The 13801-nt window shown below is 38.1% G+C and overlaps 1 protein-coding gene and 1 long non-coding RNA gene across 7 annotated transcripts in view; both read left to right on the top strand.

The window, feature by feature from the left end:
- Positions 1–13801, top strand: part of stau2 (staufen double-stranded RNA binding protein 2) — a 132302-nt gene that overhangs the window by 77341 nt on the left and 41160 nt on the right. For both annotated transcript variants that reach the window (XM_055181359.2, XM_055181361.2), the window contains exon 13: positions 3720–3833. In XM_055181359.2, the coding sequence (XP_055037334.1) occupies positions 3720–3833 (114 nt within the window). The remainder of the gene's footprint in view (positions 1–3719; positions 3834–13801) is intronic.
- Positions 6983–11455, top strand: LOC129426137 (uncharacterized). Of its 5 annotated transcripts, XR_012368018.1 has the most exons (7): positions 7801–7815; positions 7889–7950; positions 8168–8236; positions 8528–8680; positions 9155–9234; positions 9493–9975; positions 10086–11455. It is a non-coding gene; the product is annotated as an uncharacterized lncRNA (long non-coding RNA). The 5 variants fall into 5 exon arrangements; XR_012368019.1 differs by lacking the exon at positions 7889–7950 and having other exon boundaries at positions 6983–7815; XR_008638312.2 differs by lacking the exons at positions 7801–7815; positions 7889–7950 and adding an exon at positions 6985–7426.

Genomic DNA, 13801 nt, shown 5'->3' on the forward strand with positions numbered 1-13801 from the left:
GTTCTTCGGCTACATGACTCTCTGGAAGCAGTCAGTCACACATTGTATCCAGCCGTCCAGACAACCACGTGCAGTTTTCTCTGTGTAACTAGACACAGAGTTTATTAAATAAATTTGGCAGCGCTAAGAGTCTTTTACATACATGAAACATACAAGGGATACATGAAAATGGGTTTCATCTGCAAGTCAAGATTGTATCAAATTTTTATGAGTGATGGTGCAAGGAAATTAAATTTGTTTATCAATTTCGAATTAATTCTTTCCCCATCCAGCGGTTTTTGAGAAAGTTGCCAGCCAACATCAGCATTTTTCATGATTTTCACAAATGTTTAATGCCTTCAAGAAAATGTTCTTCTTAAACTATATTAACAATATATCAAATGAAAGAACAGACCCTTTGCTTTCAAAAATAAAAAATATATATTGGTAAGTTTCTTTATAAAAACAAATTGTGAGCAAAAAACTGAGATAATTTCATTTTTGTGAAGGACTTTTGATAGAGATCAGAGTCAGAGCGGTCCTCAAAACTTACAGGGACATACAGCTTAGGGTGGTCCCTATAATGAGTCATTTTTTTTTTGTAAATGTTCAACTCTTTTTTTTTAATTGTTCCTACAATATCTAGAGGTTGCTCAAAGCCTTTGAATATTTCCGAAATCAATTTTTTTTTTCAAAAACTGTACCATTTAAAAATGCACAACACACATAAAACTTGCTTCTTTGAGGGTAACTTTGTTCCAGTTATGTCAGTCTCTTCTGATCCGAGTAACCATATAGCGGACTTGCTTCGTGTTGCTTCAGCCATTCTCTCAGTGTATATTGTCTAGTGTGCTTCATTCATATTGAAGCTTCCTTGGTTTGAAAGATATATCACAACTAAAACAGGAGTTTTAATTGCATGGAGCATGGTCAAATAAGTCTATTGCTGCCATAATTATATATTATTAAACAATTATACATGGTAGTACAAAGTATCACATAATACGCAAATGTGTTAATATTCAAAGGTCTTGAGCAACCTCTAAATATGAATTAATATTGGGAAAAAAAGCCCTTTTTGATTTATTTATTCAAACATTTATTTATTCAAACATATTGGTGGGGTGAGAGCATGAACTTTTAAAAGTTGAAAAATAACGACCACCCTAATGCTGCGTTTACACCAGCCGCATTTGAGGCGTTAAAATTGCGTCTACCTCACCTAGTTTGCCGCTTGTTTGAATGCATTGGCGCGTCTTGAGCGAAGTAGACGCGCGGAAAAAGCAAGCATTTGACGCGCGTCAGAGGCGAAATCCTTTTTTTGTAGGAGGGGCAAGTGCTATGCGGTTGTGTGTTGGCTTCGCACTGCGCATGTCAGGGTCAGAAAAGTTATTTTATCAATTGAGTTGCGAATTGTTCGGTTGAATCCAAAGAGTATTGTTATCTACGTGTTGCATCGTGGGCTGTGAAAATTGCCCCAGCTCTCCAGTTAAGTTTTTTCATCTATAAAAAAAATAGGCAACATATGTGGTTGCAAGCAATTAAACATGCAGACTGGGACAATGCAAAGATCAAAAAGGCTTGTGTTCGTAGTGCTCACTTCATTTCAGGTAAGTCATCATTTATTAGCCCTGTTAGATTAAATTAGAAAGCCTGCTTTGTATGATTAGTTCTTAGTAGCCACGCCTTTTTTCTGACCCCATGCTGGGTGCGCACCCAACCTAGGCGTTTGATGTTTACAAACATTGAAGGGGTCTATAGAAATAAGAACTTGTGTCGTATAGCTCCGGGTGACCGTTCCTTCACGTTTGAATGAGTGACTACGGGCGGCAAGCATGCTCCTGATTGGTTAACACGGGCGAGAAAATTCGCCAAAGTTCAAATTTTTCAACGCTGGCGTCTGCCGCAAATTCGCGTCAAACGCAAAATGCACAAAAAGCACCATCCGCGCGGAACTGCGTCTACCGCGTCACGCTAAGCTCCTCATTCTCGCCGTGAGACCTACAGACGCGTGTCAACGCGTCCTCACATTGACTTAACATTGAAATCACTCGCGCTTGACACCTCTACGCAGCTGGTGTAAACGCAGCATAATACAGCTGTTCATATAGCGGTATTGTAGAAAGCCGGAAATACTCGTCATTGGCAGGGAAACGTTTTCTCTTAATTGACGAGTTGACGAGCCGGGGAAAGAATTAAATACAAGCGTTAATAAAAAACATTTGTATTAAATTATTGTGATATTTATAATGTTATAGTGTATTAGTATTATCAACAAAATCATCACGACTATATTGTAAATATTAAATATATCTCTTTCCCAGTTCTTCTCCCAAATGCTTAGGACATCACCGCTAGTCTGATTTCTATAGGTCAAGCACAACATGATCAAAGTGTCCCAACATACAGCTTCCAAAATCCACACACACACACACACACACACACACACACACACACACACACACACACACACACACACACACACACACACACACACACACACACACACACACACACACACACACAAGCCTTTGAGTGTTGCTGAGTGGAGTTTGACATGCAGAGGTGTTCTCAGAAACCCCAGAGAGTAAAAACTGGGCCAGATCTCGCCTCAAAATCACCATATCCATTTGCACTCCCCATCAGAGCACTCATGAAGGCATAGATTGTAAAGCATTCACTAGAATGAAGATCTGAATCTGAAACCACTGCTGTTATCAACCAAAACTGAGCCCAGATTACCAGCGAGTCTACAGAACCAAGTTCATACTTTTCCCACAAAAACCTTTCTGTGGTAAGATCCATGGTGCAACTGTCAAACACAACTCATTGTCATATGAAAACTTCAGATGCACAAGCTGCTAAATGCCACCTGTGTCAAAAATGAGATAATAGCCTCTTTCACACAGTAATTCTGTTAAATTACCATGAATTTACCAGAATGAATTTACCAGTAAATACAAAAATGTGCTGTTCACACATGCAGTGACATTCCGTCTTTTTACCAGTAAGACATTCACACATCAGTATCAAAATACCGGTAAACTCGGAGAGAAAGCGGAAGTTACCTGTGGCGCGCGGCCGGCGAGCTCCGTCCGTGTCGTATTTGTAAACGGCGGGTTATGACTTAATATCCACGGTCCGTATTTTGTTGTTTTCACATCTGTGGCAAACGGTCGCGAAGTTGCTCGTGACCAAACAACATTGCGTTAGGCGGCGTCAAACGGAACCTGCGCGTTTGCACATTAGGCTTCACAGATGGTGTGCTAAGGACGTCGGCAATTTGGCAATTAGATGGTAAGCTGTTTTAAACAACTTTGGCGAAGAAATGTGGATGTTAACTTCAGGTGTGCTCGACTTTTAAGCAACATGTGTGTGGAAACGTCCGTAAACAGTCTGGGGGAAACCGCGTCACCTGTATAAAAAACTTTCTGATTGGCCCGCCCGATCTGTCAGCGCGGTCTGACGTCATCTAAATGCCGGTAATGCTATATTTTTCGTTCACACACAGCGCTTACCGGTAAATTACCGTTAATCTTACAACCTGTCTTACTGGTAAATTGGGAGCACTGATTTACCGGAAAGGTTCTGTTCACACATGACATGTTAACTGCAATTTACCAGTAAATTACCAGTAAAGACTGTATGTGTGAAAGGGACTAATGATTGTCTGATGAAATGCACTTACTGAACTCTTCATATGTAAAATTCACTTTTCTCTTGTTTCTTGTGTTGTGCAGGTGCAGTACACAGATAGGCAGACCGACAACGAGTGCATGACCTATCTCACCCTCTCACCTGTGCAGATGACTTTCCACGGCATCGGGAGCTCAATTTCAGCCAGCCATGACCAGGTAATATTACTGCTTTATCTTTCTGAATGTCGTAAATGTGGTATTTTGGATTCCATAGTCAAACTTGACAGAATTTGTTGAATCTTTATATAATAACTAGATATGTTAGCACAGATTTGAAGTAAATTAGACAAAATGCTTCCATTAAAATCACCATCGAACCAAAACAACATTATGTGCTATTTTTCTGTTGTGTGTGTAAAACGGTAATACTTTTAAATTTGACTAAAATTGTCTAAAAGTGTCGAAATAATACTTTTTCGGGTCGCTGTGCATTTTACAATGGGATTATATTAAAGAAGTGATTTATTTAACAGGCTGAAATTTCATCACTTTTTCCCATGGTTTTTCCAGCCAAGAGACGGCATACCATGCCGATTTCTTGATCGCTTCGGATTACAAAACTAATATTGCAAAAAGGGCAAACCAATTGACAGACTGGTGTTGACGGATCAGAATGTACCACAGAATTCAGAGATGTTCATAATAAGGGGAACATGTTGTGCACAGATATATTTTATCGCATTGTTTGTTTGTAGAGTTTCCTTGGATATGTGAGATTATGCTCAGCCTGCGGCGTTATGCATTTTCGCTATCTCGTGGGCTCACCAGCATGTAATCCTCAAGATTTTATCACCGCCAAAATTTGGCCAATCGGAACACGCACATCTATTACCACCATTGTTATTGATAAGCGTGATTTTGTCACAGACCAGACCGCATTTGATTAGGTTTTCGTTTTTCATTTCTCTTGCGGTAATTATGAAACAAAAAGCACCCCAGGATCCGGGCTGCCTGGTATTCATGAGGTGGCGTATTGTGCAGTGTCATCCATGCAGAAAAGCGGTTGCTTACATTATCTAATCTAAACATAGTACTCGCTTTTGTTCTGCCCTTCAAAGCTCCACTCTCTAATAAAGGCCGTCCTATAACCAGTAATGGGGATTTCTGTTGTGGGGACAGAGTCGCCAAAGCAAAATAAAGGCAATATAGGCCATGGGCTTGTTGTTGCCAAAAGCACTGGTGCATGACTGACTGTTGGGGAGCCTTTCTTTCTTTTTTAAAGATTTTTAGTACAGTGGCGTCCAGCCACAAAGAGAGTCAGAACAATGAGACTGGATGGTGACACTTTTTGGCCCGAGTTGCTCCCACTGCCATGCAGTTCATAGTTTTTCCGTCTAACAGTCACATTGAACAAGAATGGGCTCTTTTGAGTTATTACAGTCCATCGTTATTCATACGGACCATTTGGGTTATTTGTTAAACTTTATCACATTTAGATTTACACATTTGGTAGACAGTGCAATACATTTGATCAGTTTGTGAATTTCAGTGGGTTAATAGCATATATCAGATACATGTATGTAATCAGGGTTGAGGAATGGACATCACACAATGTTTTGTAAATGTATGAATCGGGGTTGGTAGCTCATGTTTGCGGGGTCAGGTGCCAGCATCAAGCTTCTCTTTCCAACCAGAGACTTTAAATGGTGCCAATTGGGTCGATTGATAACTCTTTCTTGGATATTACCAGTATGCTGTCATTCAAGATGACGACATGCGTTTGGCTAGTTTTATCACTTTAACATACAATCTTTGAAACATGGTACCATGTTTTTTATTGTTATTTCTCTCCCGTGTGAGGGAAGGAGAAACGAAACAAAATGTCTCTGAAACTTCATAGTGCAAAAAAGTCATGCAAAGACAACATATAAAACATTTGAGCAAGAAACATCTGACAGTAGCCTCTTCCAAAGTAATTTTGGTAAATAACCATGAATTTACCAGAATGACTTGACCAGTAAATACAAAAATGTCCTGTTCACACTTTAGCGCACGTGTGGTGAGATACGTCCATAAACAGTGTGACGTCGTCCGTTCTAAACACATAGTGTTTACCGGTAAATTACTAATAATCTTACAACCTCTTACTTACTGGCAGCAATGATTTACCAGAAAGGTTCTGTTCACACATGACCTGTTAACTGCAATTTACCAGTAAATTACCAGTAAAGACTGTATGTGTAAAAGGGACTAATGAGGGCCAGACAGAATCTGTGGACTCTCTTGCTTTTTCTGTGGAATTTTTTTGGAAAAATCTGTGGAATTCTGCGAAATGTTTTTAAATGTTTTAAAAAAAAAAAGAGAGAATTCAAGCTGTATATATTACAAAATTGCATCTAAAATACTTACTTTTTAGACGCTTACAATGAAAATTAGTACACCAAACCAATGGGTCCTCTGAAATAAACTGGACCAACATGAACCAGATAATGTGCGTGTCAAGATAGAATTAAAGTTTGTATATAAAATTACATATATTATTGTTTAAAGCTTGTGTTAATACGTTCTCATTATGAATTTAGCACGTATGAAGATAATTTCATAATTTTTACAACGCGGTATAAACCATATAATTAACATAATAAGAGCATTTATCTTGTAAACGGATTTGAAATGATCATGTCTTGACTGTCGCGCGTCAGAGACGACGGAGTCAAGTGAGATCTGCTTAACTCGGTAAGTTTTATTTCATCTCAGATATCAAATGTTTCGTGCTCTCTATCATTAAAAACGGTCAAAGCAAACAGCATGCACAGGGTTAATGTACTTGTCAATGACTGTTACTGGTCACAAACACGCCCAAGTGCGGGGTGTGTGTGCTTGTCAATGACGGGCATTAAATCCGCGGAATTCCGCAGAGTTTCCGTGGAAATCTGTGGGAGCGGATTCTCTTTGGGCCTGCTAATGAGTAATAATTACAACATCGATGATAATATTAAGACTTTTAGAAAGATAGCATAAGCACACTTTCAAGAAAAGCATTTCACAAAAATACATTTGTTTGATTTAAAATGTAACAGTACATATTTAAATAAAAATGTAAAATAAATAATAATTAAAAATTTATATTTTGACCCTTTTGGCTTTTAAACGTTAATATTGTAACATAAAAAATGTCTGCAGTTAATGTGATGAACTACACTCTAAAAAAAAAAGGTTCCTTGAGGTTCTATATAGAACCGTTGGGTTCTATACTTGGCCAATAGAACCTTTTACCAAAAAAGGGTTCCATATAGAACCCTTGGAAGGCAAAGAACCATTTTTATTAAAATGGTTCTATAATTCACGTTTTCTGACTGAAGTGTAAACTAAAGATTACACAATAATTGCAGACCTACACAACTCATTTACAAACCTACACAACTCATTCACAAACCTTTTTGTGTCAATTGGCTGTGGTCAAAAAAAGAGAGAGTCAACAAATAGGCTATTAATATTTAGTGTATGATTTATTTCCTGTGAGCTTTTTTATGCAAGTTTGTACATTAGCATGAAACTTACAGTGCAGTTTGCGTTTCTGGTGAATTATCAGGTGTTTTCTTTATTTTGTACATTCTATAATGTCAATGTTTGTTTAATTTAACCTGAAGGGGCATTAAAAACAAATAATCGCAAAAGTGCCCTCTGGTGGCGTATATATGCGTTGCACCAGAAGATGAGCCTCGTGACGTGACAGTTTTTTTTCAAACTGAGGTGAGGAGTTCGGACTCCGGACCGGCATTTCTGCTTGTTTGTACCCTGTCCCTGAGGTAAGTAAACTTTACATTTTTGAAACAATATTACTGAAACATTTAGTATAATTAGTTAATATTTATTTTGTAAGAGTAGGTGTTGTGCTAAATAATGATCCTAGAAGCTACATTTATAATATTTACCTCAGTTAAAAAATACTGCTGGTAACGTTGAAGCACTGGCGGGCTTCGTCAACCGTCAGTTATAAAAGCTCTGTTAAATACATTTTGTTCCGGGTTTTAATGAATTACGTTACAGTCCTGCTTTATTTCTTTGTCATTTTAAATTAAATTGCCAATCACAATAAGACAGCTGTGTTGTAAGGAGACGAAATTCGAGCCAGTAATTTCAGTGAAGCGCGTGGTCAAAGGAACCGGGTGGAAGACGGTGGAAGGGAAATTATACAGTATGTAAATGTTTGTCGCAGTTTTACACATATTCCGTGAGTATTTTTCGCTTGTTCACGACTGTTTTATCAGGGTTGGAGCTAAACTCGGAAGGAAAATGGAAACTGCTGGCCACAGTTGAGAACATTCCGCCGGTCTGTATTATAAATGCTCGATTGCAGTGCAGCGTTCGTATCCGCAATAAGTCTATACATGCATGTTTTCTGTGATGCACACAAATAATTAATGTGATGGTAGCTGTTTAGACACTTACATTTAACATTCAAATGTTTTAAAAACCAAACGTGTTCAGGTTTTTATGTGTATTTGGTTTGTGAAGTGTAATTTATGCTTTTTTCCTCTCCCCCACAGATAACCATGGTTAATAAATGATCAGACACGTCACTGGCTTTAAAATATAAACCCCATTGATGCAAAAAGGTAAGGTGCTTAAAAGACCTCGTAAACCTGACTGTCACTAATGTTCATCAAAGAGCAAAATAAAAGAACTCTGTGTTTTGTAGCTTTAATGATAATTCTTACTGTATGTATTTCATTTAGAATTTAGCATTAAAGACTGTAAAGTGTTTGAGGACTTAATTTAAATTCTGTATATTTCACACTAATTTTTTTATTGAACATTGTGTTTTGAAAAATACATCAATTGCAACCTCAAGTTAATGTAGACTTTAAGGAACTTGTTTGTCTGAAAGTAAGATTTTGTGTTTTAAGATGCTGCATGGAATGACAATGAGGTTTGGAACAGACTTGGTGAAGAACATGGAAACATCTCTAAATAAAATGGCCCCAAACATCATCAGGAGTGCAAAAGAAGGAAGTAAAAACATCTCTACGCCAATCTCATTGGAGAGGAAACCACAGAAGGTGCTTGTTCTTTGTCCAGTGTAAAGTAGCTTTATTTGCATTGTCAATGTAAAGGTTCTAGCACCTATAAATTGTATAAGTGAAAATATGAAAATAATGTTAGTATAAACTTTTTCCTTGCCATTGAAGAGTAAACTTGTTAATTAAGAGACGCTGGCTGAGAAAGAGTTAAAGTTTACCCACAAATTAAAATTGTCGTCACTTTCTTCAGCAGAACACAACAGAAGATATTTTGAAAAAGTATGGTAATCGAACAACAATGGTGCCCATTGACCTGCATTGGTTTTGTGTCCATTAAATTGAGTTGTTCGGTTACAGACATTCTTCAAAATCTTTTTTGTGTTAGTGTTCTGCTGAAGAAAGAAAGCTGTGAACGTTTGAAATAACGAGTGAGTGAATGAGTTTTCTTTTTTGAGTAAAATGTCCCTGTAATTGATATCTGTACCTAATGTACAATAATTTGTATCTTTGTAGGTCTGGTGAGGAATGCTGCACTTCTGTTATTGCAAGCATTATTTCAAGAAAATCCCAGCTTCCTTTACTGTGTAAATAGTGTAAGTCTTCTGTAATTTAGTTAGCATTTGAGGCACTTTATTTAAAGTAACATTCAATGCAAATATAAAAATATTACTCTGTTTACCCTTAAATAGCATACAGCTACACATCAATTATTATGAGTCTTGTTGGTTCGTGAGTGTCGCTTGCCTAGTTGTCATACTTTATTTGTGTTATTATGGGATAATTTTAAGTCTATTTGATGGCTTCTGTTAATTGGTAAAAAACACTTAAAAGGTGAAATGTTTGTTTTACAGGAACCCAAAGGTCCCATACCAACCATAGTGTTCAACGGCTCTCCTGATCTTCTCAAATCTGAAAGTATCAACTGTATAATGGACAATGTGAACTTAATATGTGGAAGACATTGACATCACAGGCTGTGGAATGACTGTGTCACAGGTCGGAGAAGCGGACCGCCCCTGTCGCGGATCACGCTCCTCCTAGTTCCACCTTGAGGAGGTCCCAAAGCACCCCAATGACCAGACAAACCAGAGATAAGTAAAATATAAAAATAGAAACTTTATTTAAATTATTTAAAACTAAAGTGGGGAATGGGAAAGGGAATCTAAAAATCTCCCTTCTCGCCCTCAGGGGGAGTATTACGGGGCCAGGGACGTTGGAGGGGTTTCCACGTGACTCCACCTCGAACACCGCTACAGAGCGTATCTGGCTGGGTTGGGCACACACCGTCGCGGCGGCCCCTGATGGCATCCACAAAGGTCCAAGACCCTCCTAAGGTGAGTACGGACGACAAGGACACAGCACACATCTTCAAGAAAGCTTTGTGTATTTCCGTTTCAAGAGGTTCTTACTTGACTGTTGAACAGTGTTTCTTCTCCCTCCACAGCTCCCAGCCGTAGCAGAACTACGTATTTCAGCACCCGAACGACTAACAACCCAGCCGGCATCTGCAGCGTATATCCAACGCGATCAAACTTCACTCTGACAAGTAACTTCCTATACACAACCACGCCGTCCTTTCGCCCGGACCAGCCCCGCACTCTTTCCGCCCGCTACCTAGCGGTCGCCGGATCAGCAGAGCCTGCGGACTCTTCGGAGGCTGGTCTTCGTTGTGCTGCCCAAGGCGGAAGTTTACTTCCAGTAACTTCTACCTTCTCTCTTTATATCCTCCTCCATGGCGTGGCTCGCCCAACCATCGCTCGCCACGTCACTCACACAGCTGTGCCTTGTTTCAGCGAGTGCGGGGATTCCCGGGGAACCCGGAAGTGCCGGTGTCTGTACAAACCGGTCCGGGCGGAACCTCTTCACTCTCCTTTTGGTTCCGCCCCGCATAGTCACTCCGTGACAACTGTTTGCGTTTTTTTTTCTCCTCAATGTTCAATACCCTTTTGCCATTAAGCACACAGTGACTTTAATTTATAAAATATATGCTTAAGTTTTAATACCTGTACAAAACAAATGTACAATCAACTTGTGTAAATTGTCATTCTATTTAATAGATTGTTCATGAATTGTCTTTAAATGCATTGTGATTTCGGTGGCACTTTGCAGTGGGGTTCATTAGTTAACATTAGTTAATGTATTAACTAACTTGAACAAACCATGAGCAATACATTTGTTACAGTATTTATTCATCTTTGTTAATGTTAGTTAATTCAAATTTAAGCTTTAATTGCTTGTTCATGTTAGTTCAGAGTGCATTAACTAATGTTAACAAGATTTTAATAAAGTATAAGTAATTGTTGAAATTAACATTAACAAAGATTAATAAATGCTGTATAAGTGCGGTTCATTATTGGTTCATGTTGACTAGTGTAGCTGACTAATGTTAACTAATGAACCTTGTTGTGGAGTGTTGCCGTGATTTCTTTTCATCATTTCAGACACATGTAAGTTACTAAAAATTAGTACTGCATATACTGTACAGTATCTATGCGTAAGGGAAATAACTTGAACAAAATTTTTAATGTATAGTGTAATTAAGAGTTTAGCTGTTTAATACAGAGATGCAATTTATTTATATATATATATATATATATATATATATATATATATATATATATATATATATATATATATATATATATATATATATTTATATATTATTTATGTATAAACGTATGTATGTTTATTAAAAAGTGAAAATGCTTAATGGAAATAATTAAATAACTAAATGGTTGAATGTAATGAGACATTTTAAATGTAAACTAAAGTTTTGCTGTCTAATACAGAATAAAGAGATGTGATTTTAAGTAATTTTTATAGATTTATATTTCTGTATAATAAAGTTAATAAACTTTTATAATTTTCTTGATTTGTTATAATTTCTTATCAATAATAAATTACTCATAATAATAATAAAGAACCTTTAATGGTTCTAAATAGAACCATCTAACTTTGATTCAAAGAACCATTTGGGGTTCTTTTTAATGAACCCATTAAAGTGGTTCTATATTGAACCATTTGGGGGTTCCATATATGAAGCGGGTAATAGAACCATTTCTGGTTCGATATAGAACCATTTTTTTTAAGAGTGTATACTGTACATTATTAGGGTGCTTTCACACATACACTGTTTAGGTCAGCCCAAATGACATGTCGCTCCGAGTATGGTTCGTTTGGGTCATTAGTCCCTTTCACACATACAGTCTTTACTGGTAATTTACTGGTAAATTGCCGTTAACATGTCATGTGTGAACAGAACCTTTCCGGTAAATCAGTGCTCCCAATTTACCAGTAAGACAGGTTGTAAGATTACCAGTAATTTACTGGTAAATGCTGTTTGTGAACGAAAATTATAGGATTACCGGCATTTAGAACGGACGACGTCAGACCGTGCTGACAGCTTCGGGCCAATCATAGCATTTTAATACAGATGACGCGTTTACCCCCGCAGTGTTTACTGACGTTTCCACACACATGCTGCTTGAAAGTTGAGCACACCTGAAGTTTACGTCCACATTTCTTCACCAAAGTTGTTTAAAACAGCTTACCGCCGAATTGCCGACGTCCTTAGCACGCCCTCTGTGAAGCCTAAAGTGCAAACAGTACTGTTGTTAAAAACGCATTTTCGATTTGACGTCGTCTCATTCAATGCTGTTTGGTCATGAGCAACTTCGCGACTGTTTACCACCGACGTGAAGACAACAAAATACGGACCGTGGTTATGAATGACGTGGATTGTTTACAAATACAACACTGAGCTCGCCGCGTGCTACAGGTACTTCCGAATTTACCGGTATTTTGATACTGATGTGTGAATGATGTCTTACTGGTAAAATAACAGAACGCCACTGCGTGTGTGAACAGCACATTTTTGTATTTACCGGTAAATTCATTCTGGTAAATTCATGGTAATTTACCAGAATTACTGTGTGAAAGAGGCTATTGTGAACACAACAGCCGCACTCTGGTGCGCACTAAACGGCCGATCCGAGACCGCTCTAAACAGGTGGTCTCGGAGTGGTTGTTGCCGAACTCTGGTGCGACCCATCTGTGGTGTGAACACCGCTCCACCTCAAGTCGAACCAAATACAGGAAGTTCTCCACATGTTTAAGCCACTAGGCTTCCGTCGTGACGTGAGCCGGGTGTTATATTGTGGGTAAACAACAAATAAAGCCATCTTGGTCTGTTGTAGATATTCGCTGTCTCCTGGCGGTGTGAGCTGATGATTTCATAAATGCATAGCTGTCCTCCACACACAAAAAATAGTAACACTTTCATTATTTTTAGCAAACGGCTTTCTGAAAAGGGCTTTAATAGAGTAGTTGCGCAATTTCGCATTAAAGCAAACAAACTTCGCAAAGACGTGCATCGTTTATCTCCTTATCTTGCTAGATTCGCCCTTCCTGTCAGGCTGGTTGTCGTGGTGTACGGTGCGGCGTTTCGAGTTTGATAAAAACAACATATGTGAACAGAAACCGCACTAACTGAAAAATGATACAATGTATTTTGGTGCGCTCCGAGGCTGCACCACGGTGCGCATCAACATGTGTGAAAACACCCTTTGATGACTCATTGAAATGGTTGATTCTGATTGGCCAGTTGCGACATTTGCAGGTTTGTTATTCCCAGATAACAACCGCTCAAAATTAATAACACATTGTAACCCAGATGCTGCAAATCATTTCGATAGGTGCAGTTTAAGATTACACTAAAATGAATATAAATATGTCTTTCAATAACATATATGACATTATATTTACAAATGATTAAACCAAATATTGTGTGTTTACATTTAAACTGCTTTTCCTCATGGAAGGTCTGCATTCATTAAAAATGAGTCAATATATCAATATTTAATGTTCCTTACCCTACTTATGAGGTAAATAGCCCTGTAATAAGTGAGATAATGTACATGCAGCTGTTTGTTATTGTGAAAAAATAACAACCGGCTGCATGTACATTATCCATGACTCTTAATATGATAGTTATTCTGCTAGGACACCTGTCAGCTTGACTTGATGCATCCAGTAATACCCCCTGTAAACTTAACTGCAAACTGCTTCAGAAATGTAAAATTAGGATAAAAAAGTAAAGCATAATTTTTTTATGTTTGCCATAGTCACTCTATATCAAACTATCAGTAAAGTACCATCACA

The sequence above is a fragment of the Misgurnus anguillicaudatus genome, chromosome 25 (assembly GCF_027580225.2).
Source record: "Misgurnus anguillicaudatus chromosome 25, ASM2758022v2, whole genome shotgun sequence".
NCBI classification, from domain to species: Eukaryota; Metazoa; Chordata; class Actinopteri; order Cypriniformes; family Cobitidae; genus Misgurnus; species Misgurnus anguillicaudatus.